Raw genomic sequence first — 26972 nt, 5'->3', positions numbered from 1 at the left:
ACATGTGGTTAAGAATCAACAACACCTATAAATCATCTGATAAAAGCTGGCAGAGCTGGAAGAAGGAAGAATTGAAAGATTAAGCTATGTAGTGTGTCAGTTTTACCTTTAAGTGTGTCAATCGGCAGTATGACATTTTGTCCCCTGAAAATAAGTTGTTGTTGTTGTGGTCTTCAGTCCTGAGACTGGTTTGATGCAGCTCTCCATGCTACTCTATCCTGTGCAAGTTTCTTCATCTCCCAGTACCTACTGCAACCTACATCCTTCTGAATCTGCTTAGTGTATTCATCTCTTGGTCTCCCTCTACGATTTTTACCCTCCACGCTGCCCTCCAATGCTAAATTTGTGATCCCTTGATGCCTCAAAACATGTCCTACCAACCGATCCCTTCTTCTAGTCAAGTTGTGCCACAAACTTCTCTTCTCCCCAATCCTATTCAATACCTCCTCATTAGTTACGTGATCTACCCACCTTATCTTCAGCATTCTTCTGTAGCACCACATTTCGAAAGCTTCTATTCTCTTCTTGTCCAAACTGGTTATCGTCCATGTTTCACTTCCATACATGGCTACACTCCATACAAATACTTTCAGAAACGACTTCCTGACACTTAAATCTATACTCGATGTTAACAAATTTCTCTTCTTGAGAAACGCTTTCCTTGCCATTGCCAGTCTACATTTTATATCTTCTCTACTTCGACCATCATCAGTTATTTTACTCCCTAAATAGCAAAACTCCTTTACTACTTTAAGTGTCTCATTTCCTAATCTAATCCCCTCAGCATCACCCGATTTAATTTGACTACATTCCATTATCCTCGTTTTGCTTTTGTTGATGTTCATCTTATATCCTCCTTTCAAGACACTGTCCATTCCGTTCAACTGCTCTTCCAAGTCCTTTGCTGTCTCTGACAGAATTACAATGTCATCGGCGAACCTCAAAGTTTTTATTTGTTCTCCATGGATTTTAATACCTACTCCGAATTTTTCTTTTGTTTCCTTTACTGCTTGCTCAATATACAGATTGAATAACATCGGGGAGAGGCTACAACCCTGTCTCACTCCTTTCCCAACCACTGCTTTCCTTTCATGCCCCTCGACTCTTATAACTGCCATCTGGTTTCTGTACAAATTGTAAATAGCCATTCGCTCCCTGTATTTTACCCCTGCCACCTTAAGAATTTGAAAGAGAGTATTCCAGTTAACGTTGTCAAAAGCTTTCTCTAAGTCTACAAATGCTAGAAACGTAGGTTTGCCTTTTCTTAATCTTCCTTCTAAGAGAAGTCGTAAGGTTAGTATTGCCTCACGTGTTCCAACATTTCTACGGAATCCAAACTGATCTTCCCCGAGGTCCGCTTCTATCAGTTTTTCCATTCGTCTGTAAAGAATTCGCGTTAGTATTTTGCAGCTGTGACTTATTAAACTGATAGTTCGGTAATTTTCACATCTGTCACAACTGCTTTCTTTGGGATTGGAATTATTATATTCTTCTTTAAGTCTGTGGGTATTTCGCCTGTCTCATACATCTTGCTCACCAGATGGTAGAGTTTTGTCATGACTGGCTCTCCCAAGGCCATCAGCAATTCTAATGAAATGTTGTCTACTCCCGGGGCCTTGTTTCGACTCGGGTCTTTCAGTGCTCTGTCAAACTCTTCACGCAGTATCATATCTCCCATTACATCTTCATCTACATCCTCTTCCATTTCCATAATATTGTCCTCAAGTACATCGCCCTTGTATAAACCCTCTATGTACTCCTTCCACCTTTCTGCCTTCCCTTCTTTGCTTAGAACTGGGTTGCCATCTGAGCTCTTGATATTCATACAAGTGGTTCTCTTCTCTCAAAAGGTCTCTTTAATTTTCCTGTAGGCAGTATCTATCTTAACCCTAGTGAGGCAAGCCTCTACATCCTTACATTTTTTGTCCTCTAGCCATCCCTGCTTAGCCATTTTGCACTTCCTGTCGATCTCATTTTTGAGACCAACTGATAACAAACAGACCCGAACTTTTCGACTCTGTATGTACAGAACAGGGAATCAGTGATCATAAGGCCGTTGCAGCGGAAAAAGTTCAAGGCAATCGTAAAATGCGTTTTAGACAGGTACGTGCCGAGTAAAACTGTGAGGGACGGGAATAACCCACCGTGGTTCAACAACAAAGTTAGGAAGCTACTGCAAAAGCAAAGAGAGCTTCAAGTTTAAACGCAGCCAAAACCTCTCAGACAAACAGAAGCTAAACGATGTCAAAGTTAGCGTAAGGAGGGCTATGCGCGAAGCGTTCAGTGAATTCGGAAGTAAAATTCTATGTACCGACTTGACAGAAAATCCTACGAAGTTCTGGTCTTACGTTAAATCAGTAAGTGGCTCTAAACAGCATATCCAGACACTCCGGGATGATGATGGAATTGAAATAGAGGAGACACGCGTAAAGCTGAAATACTAAGCACCTTTTTCCAAAGCTGTTTCACAGAGGAAGACCGCACTGCAGTTCCTTCTCTAAATCCTCGCACAAACGAAAAAATGGCTGACATCGAAATAAGTGTCCAAGGAATAGAAAAGCAACTGGAATCACTCAACAGAGGAAAGTCCACTGGACCTGACGGGATACCAATTCAATTCTACACAGAGTACGCGAAAGAACTTGCCCCCCTTCTAACAGCCGTGTACCGCAAGTCTCTAGAGGAAAGAAAGGTTCCAAATGATTGGAAAAGAGCACAGGTAGTCCCAGTCTTCAAGAAGAGTCGTTGAGCAGATGCACAAAACTATAGACCTATATCTCTGACATCAATCTGTTGTAGAATTTTAGAACATGTTTTTTGCTCGAGTATCATGTCGTTTTTGGAAACCCAGAATCTACTATGTAGGAAACAACATGGATTCCGGAAACAGCAATCGTGTGAGACCCAACTCGCTTTATTTGTTCATGAGACCCAGAAAATATTAGATACGGGCTCCCAGGTAGATGCTATTTTTCTTGACTTCCGGAAGGCGTTCGATACAGTTCCGCACTGTCGCCTGATAAACAAAGTAAGAGCCTACGGAATATCAGACCAGCTGTGTGGCTGGATTGAAGAGTTTTTAGCAAACAGAACACAGCATGTTGTTATCAATGAAGAGACGTCTACAGACGTTAAAGTTAACCTCTGGCGTGCCACAGATGAGTGTTATGGGACCATTGCTTTTCACAATATAAATAAATGACCTAGTAGATAGTGTCAGAAGTCCCATGCGGCTTTTCGCGGATGATGCTGTAGTATACAGAGAAGTTGCAGCATTAGAAAATTGTAGCGAAATGCAGGAAGATCTGCAGCGGATAGGCACTTGGTGCAGGGAATGGCAACTGACCCTTAACATAGACAAATGTAATGTATTGTGAATACATAGAAAGAAGGATCCTTTATTGTATGATTATATGATAGCGGAACAAACACTGGTAGCAGTTACTTCTGTAAAATATCTGGGAGTATGCGTGCGGAACGATTTGAAGCGGAATGATCATATAAAATTAATTGTTGGTAAGGCGGATGCCAGGTTGAGATTCATTGGGAGAGTCCTTAGAAAATGTAGTCCATCATCAAAGGAGGTGGCTTACAAAACACTCGTTCGACCTATACTTGAGTATTGCTCATCAATGTGGGATCCGTACCAGATCGGTCTGACGGAGGACATAGAGAAGATCCAAAGAAGAGCGGCGCGTTTCGTCACAGGGTTATTTGGTAAGCGTGATAGCGTTACGGAGATGTTTAACAAACTCAAGTGGCAGACTCTGCAAGAGAGGCGCTCTGCATCGCGGTGTAGCTTGCTCGCCAGGTTTCGAGAGGGTGCGTTTCTGGATGAGGTATCGAATATATTGCTTCCCCCTACTTATACCTCCCGAGGAGATCACGAATGTAAAATTAGAGAGATTAGAGCGCGCATGGAGGCTTTCAGACAGTCGTTCTTCCCGCGAACCATACGCGACTGGAACAGGAAAGGGAGGTAATGACAGTGGCACGTAAAGTGCCCTCCGCCACACACCGTTGGGTGGCTTGCGGAGTATAAATGTAGATGTAGATCAGCTCTTCTGTGCAATATCGGCACAGTATTTTATGTAGGCATGACCACAAACAAACTGTCCAGCAGAATAAATGGCCATCACCAGACTGTGGCCAGGAAGAATGAATCACCCAATGCCACAACACATTGCTGAGCATAACAGGCTTGAGTTCAATGGCTGCTTCACAACCAGTTCCATCTGGATTCTTTCCCCCAGCATCTGTTGTCCAGAACTATGTAAATGGGAGTCCTGGCAACATACCCTCCCCTCATGTAATTGTCCTGGCCTCCGTATCTGCTAATCCACTGCCCCCACACCTTCTGTCCAACAGTTTTCCCTTGTCCTGTCACACCCTCCAATCCGCACCTTATCTTCACTGGATACAACACAAGCTCATGAGTTCTGGTGCCCATGTGTCGCATGCCTTGTCCGTACAGCTGCCACCCCTCCCTCCCTACCTCATTCCTATCCCACAAACCTGCTGCCTCCTTCCGAGCCACTAGCTACCTGCCCCAAGACTATTTTCATTCTTGTTTTGTTTGCTTGTCGATGACTCAACACTTGTGCTATTTGTTGAATGGTCTCCTTCCAACTTAAAGTACACTCCTGCAATAAAAATTAGTACACCTGAAAAGACCGACGTCGATTTTTATCCAATGAGGGTACATGCCACCTGGGGGATAGTACATGTGCTGATAACATCGTCTAACAGAAACTTCAGTGGCATAGCTACCAGAGTACCATTTGTGACTATCCTCTAATAGGGATTGCACACTGCCAGAAATCTCAGTCTGTTGCAAATAAGTGAAGCACACAAGCAACCATGCCATGGAGACGCATTTGTGGCTCCTACAACCAACAGATAGTTGGAATAGGTTAAAGTTGTGGCCTTCCAAGTGGTGGGCTGGTCCTTTCGGAGAACTGCCACAAAAGTTGGATGTGCTGTGTGAATTGTGGATCACTGTTGGTATCTATGGTCATGTGATGGCACTCCTTGGTCTTCAGTGATGAAAGCAGATCCTGCCCGCATGCAAGTGATGGTCGTTTGCGTGTACAGCATAGACCTTGTGGGCATTGTCTAGTAGAGTACATTCGTCCAAGGCACACTGGCGATTAAGTACAATTCTTGTTCACCTTTGGCATTTCTGGATTGGATGCTAACCAGAGCTCACTACATGCAGAACATTGTTAGAACAAGTCTTTAGAAATTCTTCCAACAGGAGGGTGATGTGTTGTTCCAACACGATAACACTCACCCACACACTGCCCATGAAATTCAATGTGCTCCTGGCCACCACAATCTTCGGACTTGTCTCCAATCAAGCAAGTTTGGGATATGGCAGGACGACAAGTGATTCATGCGAATAGTCAGCCAACAACTCTTACAGAACTATGTGAACAGGTCGAGCAGGCGCGGTATAACATGTTCCAGGACAGTTTTTGTCATGTGTACGATCGAGACTGGATTTCCGTCCATCAAAGCTACACCACGTACTAACAGGGGTGTTTCAGCATGGGCTGGTATCTGGTACCTCTGAACCACTTGTGTTATTGATCTGTAAATGTAATTACTTCATGTACTGTTGCAAAAATAAATCTTGAGCTACACGGAATCCTCTAAACGGGTGTACTATTTTTATTTTTTTTAAATTCTTTTGCGGCAGAGTACTTAAATTGTACCGTTAACTTCCTTTACTATACTCATGAGTTACACAATATGTTACACAAACATGGTCTTAAAAAAATTATAATGGAAAACCAAATACACCTTGAAGCAAGGCGTTTAATCTGAGAATCATCATGATGGTGAACAAATGTACACTCACGTAAGGTGAAATCTGCAAAAAGTATGGCAAATTAAAAAGAAAGGCAATGACAAAAAAGGCAAAGAAAAGCAAATAATGATTAGTGGTGCAAGAAAAACTAAGAGAGTAAAGATCACCACAATGTAAGGAATTACATGAAGCAAACACAGTGTGATAAAATACAACTACTTCTAATTACTTAACACTGACACAAGCAAAATTTACCAATCTAGCATCAAACACACAGGAGTTGCAATTGTCATTTCATTTCCAAATTTCTGCGTTTATTCTTCCAGCGAATCACCTACCCGGATTTGATTCACTACTGCACATTTCCAGTAGTGTACATTGAAATAAGTATTGGCCACAAACAAATTACTGTTTGTAGGTATGTTACTTATGACACAGAACTACCTTTCACAGGTTGTATACATGGACAAGGAAAAAAAAATTCCCAGATTTTTCCCAGATGTGCCGGTTAAAAATTCATTTTTTCCCAGGTGAAAATACACTTTTTCCGTGTTAAATGACAGAATACTTTCTCTCGGAACCATAAAACTTAGCAACCCTTTGAATGAAACTTCCTGGCAGATTAAAACTATGTGCCCGACCAAGACTCGAACTCGGGACCTTTGCCTTTTGCGGGCAAGTGCTCTACCGACTCAGCTACCCAAGCACGACTCGTGCCTCATCCTCACAGCTTTAATTCTGCCAGTACCTCGTCTCCTACCTTCCAAACTTCACAGAAGCTCTCCTGCGAATCAGGAGAGCTTCTGTGAAGTTTGGAAGGTAGGAGACGAGGTACTGGCGGAATTAAAGCTGTGAGGACAGGGCGTGAGTCATGCTTGGGTAGCTCAGTCGGTAGAGCACTTTCCCACGAAAGGCAAAGGTCTCGAGTACGAGTCTCGGTCTGGCACACAGTTTTAATCTGCCAGGAAGTTTCATATCGGCATATTACATAAATATCTGGACTCGAAATTATTCTAAGTTGAAGGCCCTCAAAGTGTTAAGCTTTAAAAGAGAATCAAAGGCTCAGTGATTTAAGAAATTCAAAGCACATTTGCACATGTAACATAATTCATGTTGCATAAAATGAAATTTACTTTTAAAGCAATGCTTTTCAACCACCATTCGCAATATCTTCCTGCAACCTGTTGGAATTCGTTTCAGCAGTTGTCAGAGAGCACCAGAAAACTACGTTACTGCACGTGCGCAGCTACAATGATGTAGGAAGCCTACATGTTCATACCTATGTAGCATTAACGATATTAGATTACATCGTAAACTAAACACATAATCAGAGGGTACCCCGCGAGCATCAGAATTTCGTAAAGTTGACTAAAATGCATAATTCAGCTGAAAGTGCACTTTTGTATGTCCAGATTCACAAAAAAAGTATGACCCCAACCTAATATTAAGCTTCTCAGTGTGGTTTTCGGGCCGAAAATTTTCTTGGGAGTACCAGTACTGTATTATCTCACGTTTAATTATTATGGCATAACACCATATGTACCAGGAGGTAAAAACGGGCACTTGTAATTCAGCAAACAGTTGACACTAGCTAGTGCTGTGGAATAAAACACTTCATTTCAAATAAATTGACAGCCTCTGTGGAGAAGATTAATAAAAGCCAAATTTCTTTAGCAAATCGACAATAATAAGTTCAGTGTTCTGCAAGGCAATTAATGCTTGACTGGCAGAAACCTGGAAATACAAAAACCACGAAACTAAAACTAATTACATATTTTAGCCTTCCATAAGTATGTGAATGTATTTTAATTCACTTGCTAGCTCTCAGCCATCGAAATTCGTTTTGTTTTCATTTGATGTGAGAGTTGTAAACAAAGAAGAAACAGCAAAATCACTAACCCTAAACACGGATCACGTGGAGACTACAGTCTTCTGCATTGCAACTTAGACTGCTCTGCGCATGCATGAATCTGGCAGCTTGGACTCGTCAGAAGAATTTTTCCGTCTAGTGTCTGGCTGCTAGTTGCTACTGCTGATACAGCTAACAGCTGTACTTCAAGTAGCCATAAGCAGGAGCAGGTTCTGCTCATATGCTACTCAACTGCCCATGTGCATGAGTCTGCAGGCAACTGCTCAAACAAACGTAATATAAACCATTGTGACATCACGGTCATCGGACACAGTTTCTTTTTACAAAGTATTGCATAGTCTTTGTCCTGAAGCCTTTAACACCTTTTGGTGTTGGCAGATGCTTGTTTGCGAATTGTATTATGTCGTTGGAAACGGCACATTTCCTTTGCAACTTGAGCTAATTTTGATTTTCTTTCCCTCGTTTATGTTTTATTGCTGCAGTATTATTCTGCAGTAGTGGGCTAAAGTAAAATTCTTTGTTAGTGTGTCGTTTCTTACCAGTCAAAATTACAAAAATTTAACTGAAAACTAAAACAATGACAAATTCCTGGAATTCAAAAAAATTCCCTGGTTTTTCTCGGATTTACCGGTTGTCCCAGGGCGTATACACCCTATTTCACTGTATCTTCTTACCAAAATTAGCCAAAATGAGTGCATTAAAAATTAAAAATACCCTGAACACCAGAACTGCAGGAGAAGGTTTGTTACAGCCATTATGTACCTGGTTTCTCATATGGCAGTAAAAAGATGTACCGGACACTGTTCCTAATAAACATAATCTCATAAATTATTCAGTAACTATCAGAACAGAAAAAGAGGTACATGGTCACATTTCCGTAATTAATGTGTAGGATACACAGACTGTCCATACGCGTGCATATAAGCAGCTTTGTGAAGAAAGAAAAGAGCCTGGAGAGCAAAAGGTCAAATTTGAGGGCTTGTACAGGGCCAACAGTAATGATGATTGGCTTTACTGACACATACTGAGCAATAGTGGGAGCTGAGAGAACAAAAAAGCTCTGAATAGGCCATCACTATTATAGTGGAAAACATGTTGTTGTAATTTCATCTCTTGCCTCTAAGACTAGGTAACTCTGAAAACACTGGCGAATGGAACAAGAAACTAAAAAATGTTTTCACATTCGCAAATAGAATTAGTGGAGAAATGTAACACTGAATGTTAATAAAAAGGCATTATTTGTATTCCATACACTTTTAACAGAAATTAATATTACTGACAATTACTGATTGTTTTAGAGTATCGTACATATTTATTTACTTACTTATTGATCTGAACTTAATATTTTGGACACAGTACTTTTGAAAGAGTGAGTCGTCATGGCCTGAAAGAAAGTAACATTTGACTGACGTTAGCATGTATTTTTAGATGTGATAAAATTTTAGCATTTCACATTGTTAGATCATTTGTTTGGTTGCATAAGTCTCCAACACAACTTTTATTTACCAAGCAAATATTTACATATTAAAATCAAAATGACATCATCATCATCAAAGCATGGTGGTGGTGGTGGAGAGGGAGAGGGGGCAGGGGGGGGGGGGGGAGTGAAAGGGGGAGGCGGAAGGGCAGGAGGGATGGATGGACAGAGGGGGTTAGCATGTGGGTGAAGGGAAAGTATGTTCACAAATGTGGTACAATATGTTTCGTATGACTAAATACGTATAGTTTCTCAAATTCATAACTCTTCATGAATCATTGGTGAAGCACAGAAATACCTTTATTTTCTTCACAGATGTCTTCCCATTTTTCAGAAGGTTTACTGGCTACAGTCTTCATTTTATTCTCAAGAACATTACATGCATCAGCTTGCTTCCTTTCATAAATGTGTGGGAGATTATTTTCTTGACTTTCTGTAACCTTTTCATAAACGACTTTTGCGTAATTTTTACCACCATTTATGTTTTTATTTCCAGAAACTACTTCCGATTTTGGGAAACCGTGCAAAGTAGAGTTTCGGGTTGATTTCCTCGTTGCTGGCACATTTAGCATAAACTTGTTTCTGCTTGGTATTTTAATATCCAGCAGAGCTGTAACATGAGAATTTGTTAAGCTGAACTGACATCATCATCAAAGCATTTCACTAATTGTTACAAATGTTCACAACATAATGGCCTGGCATATACTTAGTACTAAGAATTTTCACAAAATATACACTGCATTGCACACCATAAGCTTGTGCCTTTTGAATATGCTTGCAAAGTAGCAGCTACATTTTAGAAGCATTGTGGTAACCTTGGTCTAGAACACTAATCCAAATGTCTTGGGTCCTAAGTTCAAACCCAGTCACTACTAACGTGTTTAATAAAAATTGTCAGCAATGATGGTCGAAAACTTCCAGTATAAGGAGTTTGCAAGAACAGGTATGAGAAGCAGATAGAGGTTTCAGGTGTCCTCTTGCCTTTCAGGTGGAAAACTGCCGCTAAGGGCAGAAGAATCAGCAATAATCTACAGCTTGAGACTACAGAAGGCAATGGAAACCACTCCACTACTAACAAATAACATGTATCTGTACATACACGCCCCATAATTGTGAAAGTGTCATGATGATAACCTATTTGCAAAAGATTCTGGGTTAGTATCGTATTCTGATTTCCATGAGTGGACCATCAAAGGGGACACGATATTATGTTAAGTTTCAATGTGGTAGAGAAATGGGAAATGCGTGAGGTGAATACAGATGTAATAGGGATCAGCGAACTGGAAAGAAGATTTTTGGTCAGGTGAATATAAAGGGTAATACTAACAGCAGCAGAAAACTGTACAATGGGAGTAGGTTGTCGAAGATGTCACTCGGCTGCATTCCCATAGCTTGTTTGAAAATTTCATATACCTGGAGAAACTTAAGTTAGATATCCCATACAAAATAACTAACTTTTACTGAAAATCAGAAAGACTTGTTACTTGCAGGGAAATAATCACATATATAGTAATTATCAAGAGAGATGGCTGCCGATACCTTCAGTGCAAATGCATACGACTTCCACACTCTTGCAGGAATAAAAATAAAGCCGAAAGCAATTCGAAATGCTATCAGCTTGTGACAAGTTGAGAATCTGGGTTGGGCACGAAGCGGGTCTGGATGGCCGAGGGCGTTAAGACAACTGCTCATGTTTAGCGAAGATCTTAGTTTGAATCCCGGTCTAGCACAAATTTTCAACTCTCACTACTGAAGTTGCTTCAATGCCCAATTGTGGCTGATGCCTTGATTTCCCTTCACTTTCACTTAAAAGATTCTGCTTTAATTATTATTAATTAATTGAATTCTTATTAAAATGGCTCGAGCATTTCAAAGATAATTTCCCTTGACAAAATACAGTTATGGATTCGCAATCTACTAATCAAATGGTTCAAATGGCTCTGAACACTATCAGACCCCTAGAACTTAGAACTACTTAAACTTAACTAACCTAAGGACATCACACACACCCACGCCCGAGGCAGGATCCAAACCTGCGACTGTAGTGGTCGCGCGGCTCTGGACTGAAGCGCCTACAACCACTCGGCCACACCGACCGGCAATCTACTAATCAAAGGCCTTTTTTTATATTCATGTCGACCACATTCTGTTCAATTCTTATTTTGGAATTTTTGTAGTAATTTTTCTTTTTATATTTTTAGATCCTTGTATAAGCCACACTATTCTTTTTCAGTGGGAGGATGGAGACAGAAATTGAAATTATAGAGAAAAAATTTATGTCACACATCGATTTACAAAAACGCCTCACAATATGGTCACCCTCAATCATATTTTTTTAACTTATAATATACATATATCACACAGAAATACCAGCCTTCTAATCAAAGCTTTCAGTGATGCTGCTGTTAACTTCACTACAGATATTTGTTTCATCATCACTATCAGTATTTTCGATGCTCTCCTTACAAAGTACACTGTTGCTACTATCTAGTGCACTGGACATGCATGACTTCATGAACCACAGTTTTTGAAAGCTTCTCTATTGCATTTACTCTTCACATAGCGCATAACTATCAGTTTGCAACTGCATCATAACTGCAGTGAATAACAAAGTTCGTTAATGATTTTCTTTTATGTTACCACTGACTGGTGAATACTAAATTTTAGACTTTAGTTAAAAAAATGTGCCTGTCTGTCATGTAAAATAAACACAATTATCATCACTAAAAGTCACCCGTTGCAGACTGTTATACTGCCACCTCATATATAGTGATTAAATTTCCGAACACTAAGTGATATAGTTGCTCTATTTCAAACTAAGGAGTGAGAACTACATTCAAAGTTTGTACAATGCGAAAATATACTGGTATTTGTAGGGTCATACTGTTGAGTTGAAGCCTTAATTTTACATGGCTACTGAGACTTATATTTGGGTCAAAATGGTATTACAAACACTATTTGTAAGCAAAGACAACCAGCAATCTCTGTGGGTCCATGAAACATTGGAAGCCACTGAATATTGCTTAAAATAAGCCCTCAGCATCATTTGAAACTGTATAAACAATAATATGCTTAAGCTGCTTTGGCAGTTGGGGTAGTTACCAGCAGCTAGCTACTCATCAATTATGGACTATATTGTGAGAACTGTGACTGTTATATCCAGGTCAGTCATGAAATATTTTTTTGTTCCAATTAGTTACTAGCAGAATCACTGAAGACGCAGATGATGCTGAGATTTGACCGATTCAGATAACAGAAGACTGATGGATACCATACAAAAGATAAGTATATTCACAAGAGTTGTAGATTTGAGAAAGTACTGGCAGGTGCTCAGTTATACACCTCAAAGAAAACATAGGTAGAGCTTAAGGCATACCCTGGCGCAGATATAGACTTGGAGCAAAATTAAGTAATGGTGGAAAATTGGCTTAAGTTTCAAGGTTATCTTCATGAAAATCAATTAATAAGGAAAGTGAAACTACATACTGTGGAATGATTGTGTGTGTCTGGAGTTCTCTGAGGCTGTTGATACTGCAATACTGAATGGCATAGCAGATACATCAGCTGAGGAGAGATTGACAATCCTAAAATGGATAATCAGACATACATCAGGAGAAAAAAGGAATAGAGCAATGTAAGAGCAAGAAAGATAAAGTGAAATGGCCCCAGGAAAAATGTGAGGAATTTGAAAAAGAATGGTCAGCTTAAAAACAGATTCAGCATTCAAAATAAATAAATAAATAAAATAATTTTTGAAGAATTTAAAAGCACCACTGTCAACATTAACTGTGCTGAAGATATTCACTGTTAAAGCCAGAGAAGAGAGCAGATATGTGGAAAGTGTCTCCTGAAGGCCTCTATGAGGGCAACGAATTGTCCTCTGGATGCCCACGTGCCCAAATCAGCAGAGGTGCGAACACAACCAATGCATGAGCAGTTAGGCAACGTGATTGTAGCCTTAGAAATGCAACAGGTCTGCTAAGTAGATGTCATACAATTCATTTGTATGTCTTCTTCTGGACTACAGCTGCATGGTATCCTGTCCAGATAGGATAGATGGAGGAAACTGACAAGATTCAAAGAAGGGCAATTCATTTTGCATTATCAAAAAATAGGGGAGAGAGCACCAGGCATGTAAGAAGCGAGTTGGGGTAGCAATCCTTAAAACGAAGGCATTTTTCATTGCGGCACGGTCTTTCCACAAAATTACAATCTCCAACATATTCCTCCAAATGCAAGAGAAAACTGAGCTTAGAGGGAAAGATATAGGCACACATTTTAGCCACATGCTGCTTCCGTGAGGAATGGCTGAGAAATAGTACAAAAGTATTTCAATGCACCGTGTTAACATAGATGTAAATGTCCACAACTAGAGGTTACCTTGCAATTCATGTACATGCGAATGCTGTGCAACTGGATTACCAGGCAGGTATCTTAATACCTGTGCCTGCCTGTAAATGAGGTGACATTTGCTCTTGGACACTTCTGCCCAATGGGACAGTGTTGGACCAGCCTAAAAAATGGGATCCAGAATCAGGGTCAGAATCTGACACATCTCTCACCCAAGCTCAACCACGATCCTAATCAAACTCCTACACCTCACAAGTCTGACCCAATTCAGCTCTTAATGTCTCATCCCTACCTATCTCTGACCCTGCAACACCCATTCTTTCTAGAGGGCTAACCTTCATTCCCACACCCAAATTCAACTACAATGACCTAGTCAAAGGTGTCCCATTCACCCATCCGCAACTGGAAATATGACTTCACCACCCAATTCCCACCTATAACAAATGGATTGAGCATCAAATCCTATCTAGAAAAGTTACAACCGAAATCCAAAAGCAATCTGCCTCCTATTTCCCCAACCCTCCTCTCCTCCTCACTTAAAGCATTGCCTCTCAGTCCTGCCTGATCACCCCAAACCCTACTCAAATGGAATCGGGAGCATGACCTGACCTCTCTATCATCATGCCTTTCCCATTCCCCCCGCCCTGCTGACAAGGGCTCAACTACTATAGTACTTGACTGCATGGGATATATGGATCACGGACATCATCAGCTCCCTGACATCTCATCGTACAAAACAGTTCCTAATGATGTCATTTCTTCCACCCAGACCCAGCTGCAGAAAATGCTGAAGAGCTTAGGCCTCTCGCACAGGCTTAATACTGCTCCCACAGAACTCCTCACCCAATCAGATGCACACAAAAACAACCATCCTGGTCCTTCCACAGAAGCTGGCTTCAAAGCCCCCACTGAATGCATTTCAGCTCTGGCTGACCAGCACCTCCAACCCATCAGAGAGAGCCTCCCCTACTAAATGAAGTCTTATTCGAAGGCCCATTTACTGTCTCATAGTCGACTTCATCCTTACCCATAACTCCTTCATGTTTACAGACTAGACCTACCAACAGATCAGCAGCACTGCTAAGGGAATAAGCACGGAACCAATCTATGCTAGCCTCTTCATGGGCTGCACGATGGAGGAGGCATTCCTCACGACCTAGGAGCTGGTCTTCCCTGGACTCACGCAAATTTATTTTTGATATCTTTCAGATCCAGGCTCAGTGAAAAAGAGCTCCTTTTCCCACCTTAAATTCACCTAGGCTTTTTCCAAATCTGAAACCACCTTCCTTGACATTGATCTACACTTCACTGAAGCTTACATCCAAGCCTCAGCCATGTGAAACTAACCAAAAAGCAACAATACTTAAATACTGACTGCTGGCACTCCCTCCCAAACAGCTTAGTCATATGTATCTGTTCCACCACCAACTACCTCAAAACCTGCACCAACCAAGTCTCCCACACTTCTCTCTCCCACAAGTATCCACAGATTTTGTTCACAAACAAATCTCCCAAGCTGTATCCTGCTCAGAACCTCTAACTCACTAACACAGCTTCCACTTCCAACAAGATCAGAGGTACCCCCTTGTCACCCAGAACCTGCCAGAATACTTTACTCCCCTCAAGGCTATGACTTTCTCGTACCAATTCTTCACCATGATATCTTATTGCACCACACACAGTCACCATCTGTTGAATTCCTAAGCTCTGTAACATCTTAGTCAAAGTGTATGACATTCCAAAATCATTATTCCTAGCCCAAGGTTCCTACATACACAACTGCCCCCTGTAAAACCTGACCATGCATCCATCCATTACCACCTAAAGGCACGAATACCACTAAAATGGGAGAGTGTATGAAATGACACAGAACTGTTGACCTTGGAACCACCCCATACTCAGTTGAAGAACATGCTCTACAGCAAGCCTCAAGGAACTGGAACATTTGCTGCATCACACAGGCTACTTGGTTCCTCGCATCCAACACTAATTTCCCTGAAATGTGGAGACTGAAACTTGCCCTGAATACATCCTTGTGTCCCAAAACTCTCAGGGACGTAACTTCCATTACCACCACCAACACCACTATAATAATAATTATTATTATTATTTCTCATATAATTATCGTATTTGCTTTTAATTCTTTCACTGCCTATCCACCTTTCTTTTTGGTTCCTTTCTCCATCTCCTTTTTCTCTAGTGCTTAATTGCAATGGTTATTTCTCTTCTATTTTTCTTCTCTCTCATACTCACGATTTCTGGGCTGAAGCCATTACAGTGCCTAATGGACTCCTACTCCATTGATGTCTTCCCAGTCATCTTTCTCTCTTCCTGTCATCATAAAAATTGGGTTATTCTCATCCAGGGGTCTGAGTGACCTGCCCTTCTCTTAACCTTCCCTAGCCTATCCGTCTCTCCTCCCTGAAAAAGGAACTAATAATGGGTGTCCGGGAAGTAAGGAAAAATTTAAATTTTGTGCCAGTTTGGTAGCTGTGGCTTTTTCATGCTTCTTATCTGCGATCCTTCCGATTGGTAGCCTGATATCTTTATGCAGTGAGCATTGTTGTTTGATGTTTATTTTCATCATGCAGCAGATGACACCTGAGCAATGCATCCAAGTGATAAAAAGTTAGTACAGAAATGGTCAAAGTCCCATGGCAAGCATTCATGAATTGCTTGGTCCACTTGGACGTAATACTACTCCAACCAATCATCAATTCGGAAGTTAATCCGGAAGTCTGAGAAAACGGGTTCTGTTTCAAACATTAAGAAAACAGGATGACCGCATTCTGTTCGAACACAAGACAACATTGATGTCACGAGTGACAATGTGACTAAGCATCAGAAAATCAGTTTTCCAACAGGTTCAACAATTGAATTTATCACCAAGTTCACTGCATAGAATCCTTTCAAAATATCTGAAAATCCATGCATACTCAGATGAGGTGCACTTCCAATTCAATGGGTATGTCAATATGCAGAACTTGGGGTAATGACAATCTGCGAGCAACAGTGGAAGATGAGATGCATCCACAACACACAACTGTGTGGTGTGTGTTCTGGGCAGGAGAAGTGATCGGGATGAGGGAGCTGCCATCACAGTGAATAGCGACTGTTACTGAAACATGCTTTCTGTTTGGTTTTTCCCCCCTTAATTATGAAAATGTTGATTTTTGGTTTCAACAAGATGGTGCAACATGTTGCACAGCCCATGAAACGATTGCTCTACTGAATGAAAAGTTTCCTCAAAAAATTCCTGCCAGATCATGCTATTTTACGCCTTGTGACGTTTTTGCAAGGATTTTTGAAATTCAAACTGTACATGAACAAATCACAAACAGTACACCAATTGAAGGATGAAATTAAAAGGGTTATCAATGGCATCCCACCAGATGTTTGTGTACGCACCACCGAAACTTCAATGAACTCATTGCTCGTTGACGTGTGGCCTTGGTCATATGGAGGATATAATTTTTCATACATAAATGGGGTAAGTTACTTCATGTGTTTGCAAAAAAAAAAAAAAATTACATTTTCAGTACACTTTGTGTGTTATACAGCACTTTCAATATTTGTACCTACTACCTAGACACCACCTAGTTCCAAAAGCTGGGACAGAGGAATGTTCTTTCGTTTGTGGCTATTGGCAATACTACACATTTCACATCCTAAAGGTAAGAACTGGCCCGAAACTCTGCCTCAGGTGGGAAAGCAATTACCACATGGGATGCAAGCAACAATCTGGAGGGGAAAGGATATTAGTGTATGGGTGGGGAGAGAGAGATGAATGCTGTCTGGTGGAGTGTGCACAGGAACTAGACTGTCTACAGGCGCAGCGTCAGGAGTTTGCGAGGCAGGGAGGTGAAGAAAAAAAGGGGGAAAGAGGGAGCAAATAAGGAAGGGAGTGGGAAACTATGGATGGATGCGTTGGCAGAGGGCTGCAAATAAACAGAGTGGGAGATGAGAATGGGGAGGAGATGATGGGACAGGGGGGGGGGGGGGGGTGGTAACTATTGGGTGGAGGGTGTGGGTGCAGTATGTTCCCTTAGGATGAGGCCAGGATAATTGTGGAAACAGATAATGTGTTGTAAGGGTACCTCCCATCTGCACAGTTCACAAAAGCTGGTGGTGGAGGGAAGGATCAAGATGGCTTGAATAGTTAAAGAGCCATAGATATTAAGTGTGTTATGTTCAGTTGCATGTTGTACCACTGGGTAGTCTACTTTACTCTCGGCCACAGATTGGCGGTGGCCGTTCATCCTGGAGGATAGCTGGTTGGTAGTCATACCAATATAAAAAGCTGTGCAATGACTGCAGAAGAGCTGGTAAATGGCATGATTGCTTTCACAGGTGGCCTAGCTGCTGATGGGGTAGGACAAACCTGTGACAGAACTGGAATAGAAAATGCTGGGTGGGTGGTTTGGGCAGGTTTTGCACCTGGGTCTTCCACAGGGTATGATCCTTTTGGGGGTGGGATTGGGAGTGGCTTACAGATGGACTAGGATATTGTGTAGGTTGGGTGGGTGAAGAAACACCACTTTAGGGGGGACGTGAGAAGTATTTTGGGTAGGGTGCCCCTCAGTTCAGGGCATGATCCTCCCCTTTCTTGCTCCCTTTTTTCCCCACCTCTCTGCCCCACAACGTCCAGATGCTGCACGTGTTGACTGTCTAGTTCCTGCACACTCCACCAGATAGTGTTTGTCTCTCTCCCCACCCATACACTAGTATCCCTTCCCCTTCCTCTTCCCCTCCCCTGTCCCCTCCAGATAGCTGCTTGCACTCCACTTGAAAGTTGTATTCCAGACTGTACTGGAATTGTCAGTCGTGTGTGCACGAGGTCATTGTTGAACTTCCATCTGATACATCTGACCGAGGTTTGTAGGACTTACGAACAAAGAAAGCAGAATGAATATGTATCATTTCTTTAGGATTTCTAAAATAATTGGGAGGTGTTGTATCCAAATAGTTATTCAAGTTAGTGTGTAAAATCTGTGAAACTGGAGACAGACCACTGGACATTCAGAAAATCATTGTTTACACAACCCCAAAGATCATTTGATTGGATAAATATGAGAACTATCACACTTTTGTAAATATATAAAAAGTATTTGACATCATAAGGTGGTGGAAGATGTTTCAACTTCTCAGAAAAACAGGTACACACTGTACAGAAATATTCAGTATTCACAAGAACGCCAGCCAGGTTGGCCGAGCGGTTCTAGGCGCTACAGTCTGGAACCGCGCGACTGCTATGGTCGCAGGTTCGAATCCTGCCTCGGGCATGGATGTGTGTGCTGTCCTTAGGTTAATTAGGTTTAAGTAGTTCTAAGCTCTAGGGGACTGATGACCTCAGAAGTTGAGTCCCATAGTGCTCAGAGCCATTTGAACATTTTGTACAAGAACATAGAGGAAACAATAAGAGTGTGGTCAGCTTAAAAAAGTGTAAAGCAAAGATGCACCCTTTTTATCCAACTCTCAAACAAGTAGATAAAAGAAGCAATGATGGAAGTAAAAGTTTTTGGAGTGAGATTAAAATTCACAATAGAAAGACATCAATAATAAGATTCGCTAATGACACTGCTATCCTCTTCGATTCTGAGGAATAGTTATAGGCACTGCTGAATGGAATGAATGTTGTTGTTGGTTTTTTTTTTTTTTTTTAAGCACAGAACACAGTTTAAGGATAAATCAAAGTTATACGTTATTTGGTTAGCAGCTATATAACTGCAATTCTTGAAATAGGCAGTATATTAATAAACACATTTATTAATACAAAACACAACGCAATTCTGTAAAATCATATTGTAACCTATCAAGTGTGGCAAAATAACAACTGAATACAAAACTGAAAGTTATGGCATTTCTACTGAAATACAGAAAACTTCAAATACAGCATTTCCTCCCCACTTAATCTGAGAATAACCTGTAGTGAACCATATTTTGACAAATCTTTGTTCATCTCCAAGTTAGGTAGATGTCGCCTCAATGTGTCTATTTTGGTGTACAATCGCCTAAGTATCCAGGGGTACATTTTCACCCAGATCTACTGGTGGTTCAGGAGGCAGTCAAATTAAGTGTCATTCATCTTCAGTCTTGTGTTGTCCACTATTATTCAATATGCTACAATTTCTGAGTTGGTTTTGATACCTTTTGACAGTTCCATAAGGCTGTTTCATGATGTACAGCATATCTTCCAACTGTATGATTACACTGTCAATGATCCATGGTGGTTCACTTCACAAACTGTTTGCAAAATTGTTGACATACACTTGATCAACAACCTGGGAACTTTGAACTCTTCTTTGGCTTTGCCTCCTGTTTTGATAGAAGGATCAGTGACCATGAGATCCTTGGCTGACTGCCATGCAACTTTTATCTTGTAGCTAAACATAAGTAGATACCTCCTCTGAGTTAGTAAGGGTAGAGTTTATACTTGACAAGTGGAAGAAATTAATAAATCTTTTACCGGTCCTCAGCAGCTGAAAGGTTCAAAGAAAACTTTAGTATCATCTCAAATAGGTACCCCCACTCATAAGGTAACAGTTGGTGGTGACTTCACTACAGAAAATACATGTTCAAAGCCGATGATAGGAATAACACACCATCAGAAATTGCACTAAAGGCTTTCTCCGAAATTTACTTTGAGCAATTAGTTCAGGAGCCCATTCAAAGACTAAATTGTTGTAAAAACATACTTCGCCTCTTAGCAACAAATAACCCCAAGGAAATAGGGAGATTCATGATGGTTATAGGGATTAGTGACCACAAAGTAGTTGCAGAAAGACTATATATCCTAACATCCAAACCTACCAAAAGTAAGTGCAAAATATACCTATTTTGAAAAGCAGATAAAAATTCATTTGACTCCTTCCTAAGAAACAGTCTCCATTCCTTCTTAACTAACTATGGAAGCATAGAGTACATGTCACTAAAATAGTATCGACAGCAATTAAGAGAGAATTATACCAAATAAATTAACAAGAGACAGAACTGACTCCCCCCCCCCCCCCCCCCCAAATTGTACACAAAACAGGTCACAATGCTGTTAAAGCAGTAATGAAAAAAGCATGCCAACCTCAAAAGAACACATTGGCCAAGTTTTACACAAGCTTCAAACTTTGCGCAGATTTCAATGCGAGATACTTTTAATAGTTTCCACAACAAAACTTTCTCAAAATCTGGCAGAAAATCCACGAAGATTCCGGTCTTATGCAAAGTGCTCCTGCAGCAAAAAACAATAAATATCTCTTCTGCCCTACAGTGATGGTAAGAACACATTGCATTGTTACTAATGCAACTTTACTAAATACAGTTTTCTGAAATTCCTTCACCAAAGAAAATGAAGTATATATAGTTTGGACAAGAAGAGAATAGAAGCTTTCGAAATGTGGTGCTACAGAAGAATGCTGAAGATTAGATGGGTAGATCACATAACTAATGAGGAAGTATTGAATAGGATTGGGGACAAGTTTGTGGCACAACTTGACCAAAAGAAGGGATCAGTTGGTAGGACATGTTCTGAGGCATCAAGGGATCACCAATTTAGTATTGGAGGGCAGCGTGGAGGGAGACCAAGAGATGAATACACTAAGCAGATTCAGAAGGATGTAGGTTGCGGTAGGTACTGGGAGATGAAGAAGCTTGCACAGGATAGAGTAGCATGGAGAGCTGCATCAAACCAGTCTCAGGACTGAAGACCACAACAACAACAACATACATTCCAGAATTTGAATCAAGAATTAAGGCAAACATAACCTAAAAGTAGCTATCCTCAGAGTAGCAAAGCACCTCAAATCACATAAAAAATGCAAGTCTTCCAGTTCAGACTGCATAGCAATTAGGTTTCTTTCAGAGTATGCTGGTGTAATAGCTCCATATTTAGCAATCATGTACAACCATTTGCTTGACAAAATATTTGTACCTAAAGAATGGAAACAGGAATAATCTGCTAAATTACAGACATTGATTTTGGAACATATACTGTGTTCGAACATTATGAACTACCTTGATGAAAATGATCTATTGACACATAGTCAGCAAAGATTCAGGAAATACTGCCCTTGTGCAATGCAATCAGCTCTTTGTTCTCAGGAAATAATGAATGCTGTTGACAGAGAATCTCAAATTGATTCCATATTTCTAAATTTCCTAAAGGCTTTTGATACCATTCCTCCCAAGTGACTTCTCATCAAATTGTGCACATATAAGAGTATGGTCTCAGTTGTGCAACTGGATTCACGACTTCCTATCAGAAAGGTCACATTTCATAGTAACTGATAAGAATCATCAAGAAAAACAGAAGTAATATCTGGTGATCCACAATGAACTGTTACTGGTCATCTGCTGTTCCTAATCTATATAAAAGATTTAGGAGACAATGTTAGCAGCCATCTTATATTGTTTGCAGAGGATGCTGTCATTTAACACCTAGTCCAGTCATCAGAAGATTAATTCTAACTGCAACATGGTTCAGACAGACATGCAGTGACAAGGAGTGAGGTCACCTACATCAACACTAAAAATTTGAGGTAATGTCTTATGGGACCAAACTGTTGAGGTCACCGGTCCCTAAGCTTACACACTACTTAATCTAACTTAAACCAACTTACGCTAAGGACAACACACATACACCCATGCCCAAAGGAGGACTCAAACCTCCGATGGGGAGAGCCGCGTGGACCGTGACAAGGCGCCTCAGACTACTTGGCTAGCCCATGCGGCATGAACACTAAAAGCAATCCATTTAAATTTCTGTTGCACAATAAATCATACAAATCTAAAGGCTGTCAATTCAACTAGATGTCTTAGGATAACAATTATGAACAACTTACATTGGAACAAATGCATTTTATTGGCAGAACATGTAGAAGAATCCACTACCTACACTATGCTTTTCAGTCCTCTGCTAGAGTACTGCTGTGTGGTATAGGATCCTTATCAGTTAGGATTGACGGACGACGTCACAAAAACTGCAAAGAGGGTAGCGCATTTTGCATTATTGCGTATTGTCATGCATGTGAAATGCAATTTGGGGTGCCCATCATAAAGCAAAGATGTTTTATACTTCAGTGAGATCTTTTTACAAAATTTCAAACTTAAACTTTCTCCCTCGAATGCGAAAATATTTTGATGACGCCCACTTATATAGGGAGAAATGATCTTGTAATAAAATAATACAAATCAGACTTCACATGGAAAGATTGAAGTGTTCATTTTCCTCACATGCTGTTTGAGTGTGGAATGACAGAAATAGCATGACAGTTGTTTGATAAACCCTCTGCCAGGCACTGTAGTGTTAACTGCATAGTACAGATGCAGATGGTACAACCTCAACTGGTATAGCCCACTAACTGGTCTTCATTGGCTTCCAGATTCTTCAGTCAGTCTTTCAGTTTCTTCTTTAAACTTATCCATCACAGCAAATGGTACTCGTCTGGTCTTGAAAAATTTTGGTGTGGTTCTTGTCTTAATTTCAAGGCTGCTTCTAGGTTTTGCAGGTGCCCAAACCATGCTGGAAAAAGAGATTCCTGATCCTGGCATACTTTCTCCTTGTATTCTTTAAAGCTATTCTGATCCATCATATTTGCAATCAGTGGCTTTCATTAATATTTAAATTGAAGACATTGAACCAGTTAATGCCAAAGATGTTGATTGTTTTTCGTGCGTTGACACTCATTAATGGAAGCTTTTTGTTTATTTCATTGTATTTAACAACAGCCACAACACCCCACCCCAAAAAAAAAAAAAAGCAATCTGAGCACCAATTAATGTTTTCAATGTAGAATTTGAATTGAAGTATTCTGGTGATCCCAGCAATTCATAAGCATCCAGGTTTATTAGTGAGTAAGTTCCACCCGTATCCAGCAGGAATTTAATGTGCAGCCACTGATTTCCAGTGGTGTGTCAATTTTTTCTGCATTTTCCTGGCTGCTGATTTCTTCAGCCGATGCAGCTCCATTTGCTTCACTATTTCTTATCAATCTATCAGTATATGCAATCTCTTGACTGTCAGGTTGTCGTACTAAATTACAGTCCGAATTGGTGTCAGCACAATTCATTGTTGCTTTAAAATGAGCTGACAGTTGCTTAGCAAGCTTGGAATGTTTTTCCTTACTGACATCCTTTTGTCCAAAGTTTTGTCAACAGGTTGAACATCAGTGCCCACTGACGACAAGAAGTACACCCATTTCATGTTGCCATGTGGTACCAGCATGCCTTGAAATGTTAATTTAGGTAGCAAAGGTATGAATCTATAGATGCACTATTCCTTCCAGTGCAGGAAATGCTGTTACATTTGATTTTTTATCCAGTGACATAGTGTTGTGATTTGATAGCAGTTTTAACCAACTGTGTTGTTGTTCTCACAATTTGTTACCACCAGTGCTTGATATTTTAGGTGCTGAACTTATTTTTTTACCCCCTACTAAAATGCCCAAATTAGCTTGTCTTACAAAGAAAACATTAAATGAACATCTGTAACAGTTTTGATTGCATCTTTTCTGAATGCAAGAACCTTTTTGCACCTTTTCTTAATGTCAACACCTCTTTCCACTTTTTAAATATTTTTCTTTGCTTTTTAGCCACATTTTATTCCTAAGAAATGAGAAAAAAACTAACATTCCTATGAGGTGCAGAAAATGGAGACTTTTCATCTGCAAAGTTTGGTTCTATGTAGTTCCTCAGTTCATCTCTAAGACTGGCTCCCAAAACTGAGCTAATGGGGATATAACTACCAACCTGGTGAGTGACTGTTGAACTATTAGCCTACTGACCTTGTTAGTATTACAAATGTTTTGACTTTGTGGGGCTCTGCCATTTTTATATGTTGTCAGCATCAGTAATCAAATATATTGAAACAGGAAGTGAACTCTGGAAAATACATGCTATGGCAAAGCAGTTTAGTGCAGGTTGTATTCAGAGTGAATGGTCTGTTCTCACACGCAGTGTTTGTGATATATTAATAACAACTGATGAGAAACACAAATATAATCATGTTACATAGCATACAGCCAGCACAAAACATGGGAAGAATAAGGAACTACATTGTAGTACAGGTGGAGTTCCACAACAATTCATTAGTGAGGCAATGGCTTCTTGAAACTGAAGAAACAGAAATGATTTTTTTCTACTGTGACAACGAAGACATTTGTGACATGTGGTATTCCTCTCTCCAAGTTTAACATCCCTACTATGAAAATACATATGCAGAAATATGCTGGGAAGTTCGTTCCAGATGACAGAACCTTATAAAAAATCATATCTTCAGCCTCTGTATGAAGTTACACCAGATCAGGCAAGTAATAGCTAAAAATCCAGTAAATTTTAAACTAGATGAAACCAGTATTAGGCAAAATAGATGTGATCCAAACATTTTAGTAGACCCCTAAATAGACACCAAGTGAAACCCATGCTGTTGTTGATGCACTTTTTTAATAAAACAACAATGCTAGTGTGATGTAACGTTTCAATGATGCATGTGTTGTGTTGTGGCCTGAAGAAATACAGTATAATCAAGTGTGGCTAGTACTTACATATCAAGCATCTTCCACGATACTGGCATTAGCCACTCTGAAACCTATGTACTGTAATCTAAAGCACGTGACCTGCATTGCACACACAGTGCATCGAGTTTGTAAAGCTCTACATGAAATATTCACGTGCAAACATATTTCTGTCTTGCACTAACAAATCACTAAAAAAGGGCCCTGCTAGAATACAAATGTTTGCTGAAATTAGAAATCTTCCTCTTCCAACTTCCTGAATTCTTACTACATTGGGCAATGTCCTCAGAAAGAAGAATAATGGGTGTTTCTGATGGATGTGAAGGAAGCACTGGAGGATACTACAAAGCAGGTACTAAGACAGAGCTTAGCCAAAAAAAAAAAAAAGATGTTGAATATGTTGGAACAAACAGAGATTTCAATTACTGACTGCAAATAAAATATGCACCACTTGTATCTGTTGATGATAAACGATCCTTTTCTACATTTAAGTATTGAATTAGATGTTCGAGATGTAGCCTCACTGAAAATAACATTGAAATGTTAAATTTTGTCTGTTTTAACAGTTTTCTGGACATGGGATTGTAATAAAATTGTATTCTGGGATTTTTTTTATGTAGATTTTTAATACAACATAACATTAGAGTATACTGGGTCATATGAGATGTAAAACCAGTTTTGATGATGTCTGTACAAATATAAACATTTAAAATTTGCATATTTTCCAATTAAATTATAGCACCTTCTTTCCACCTAACCTACATATTGCACCTAAAATACCTACTCTCATTATTACATAATGAAAATTAACCTAAGAAATGAGGTTTTCTGTAGAAATGTTGAGGTAAGGAATGTAAGGGAATTGCTACCTGGAAGTAGTTTTAATGACAGGCCAAGCTATTAATAAAACAGGGAATAGCACCCATAGGGCCAGAGGGAACAGTACATTATAAAAATGATTAGGAAAGTCAGAGATTGAAATGTATACGATGGGTAACGGGGATGTTGAGTTTGACTGCTACTGTGAAAGCAAGAGACTGGCACAGAGGAGAAAATCTTTGGGGGTCATTAGACAGATGATCAAAATAACTTTTCTTCATTAAATACACCACTGTCACAGAAAAACTAAAAATAAGTTATTATGTGATAAATAAAATTCTGTTATCTATTGTTTTAGAATTACATTGACTCATTTCATGTGATCAGGAGACTTTGCAACCACATCAACTTTTAATTTTTGTGCTTAGTTTGGTCGATTTGATTAGTTTCAGAATAAATGACAGCGTTACAAATGTGTAAAAATTTAATTAAATGGTATCAACCACATTTTGTGAAATAAATATACATTATTACTTGTTGTTTAAGTATGTGCAACAGAAATGGAGTTTAGTGTAAATAGCGCTGGGTGGAATTTCATTAGGAAATTCTTTGCAACTGATATGTTTTGGGGAAAATGTATGACCTTGCTTCCATGAAGTGAAATACTTTAAGGATTTATATTGACAGGTATTATACAACATCCATATACCACCTAGCATCAGTTGACATATTAAGAAAAATCAGGAAAGCTGGTCAAATATATAATTAACAATGTAGCAAAAGACAGATTGCTACTTACTGTAGGGATGACACATCAAGTTGCAGACAAACACAATTAAAAGATACTCACATAAAGCTTTCATTAGGAAATTCTTTGCAACTGATATGTTTTGGGGAAAATGTATGACCTTGCTTCCATAAAGTGAAATACTTTAAGGATTTATATTGACAGGTATTATACAACATCCATATACCACCTAGCATCAGTTGACATATTAAGAAAAATCAGGAAAGCTGGTCAAATATATAATTAACAATGTAGCAAAAGACAGATTGCTACTTACTGTAGGGATGACACATCAAGTTGCAGACAGACACAATTAAAAGATACTCACATAAAGCTTTCAGCCTCCCCCCCCCCCC

General features: G+C 39.9%; 1 protein-coding gene across 1 annotated transcript in view; it reads right to left on the bottom strand.

The window, feature by feature from the left end:
* Nucleotides 1-26972, bottom strand: part of LOC124775120 — a 302473-nt gene that overhangs the window by 194647 nt on the left and 80854 nt on the right. Inside the window, exons 5-6 of the mRNA XM_047249959.1 lie at nt 9458-9769; nt 9007-9066 (exon numbers count right to left, since the gene is read on the bottom strand). Of these exons, the coding sequence (XP_047105915.1) occupies nt 9007-9066; nt 9458-9769 (372 nt within the window). The remainder of the gene's footprint in view (nt 1-9006; nt 9067-9457; nt 9770-26972) is intronic.

Source organism: Schistocerca piceifrons, chromosome 2 (genome assembly GCF_021461385.2).
Source record: "Schistocerca piceifrons isolate TAMUIC-IGC-003096 chromosome 2, iqSchPice1.1, whole genome shotgun sequence".
NCBI lineage: Eukaryota > Metazoa > Arthropoda > Insecta > Orthoptera > Acrididae > Schistocerca > Schistocerca piceifrons.
Note: the sequence above shows the minus strand (reverse complement) of the source record. Positions and strands in the feature narration are given on the sequence as shown.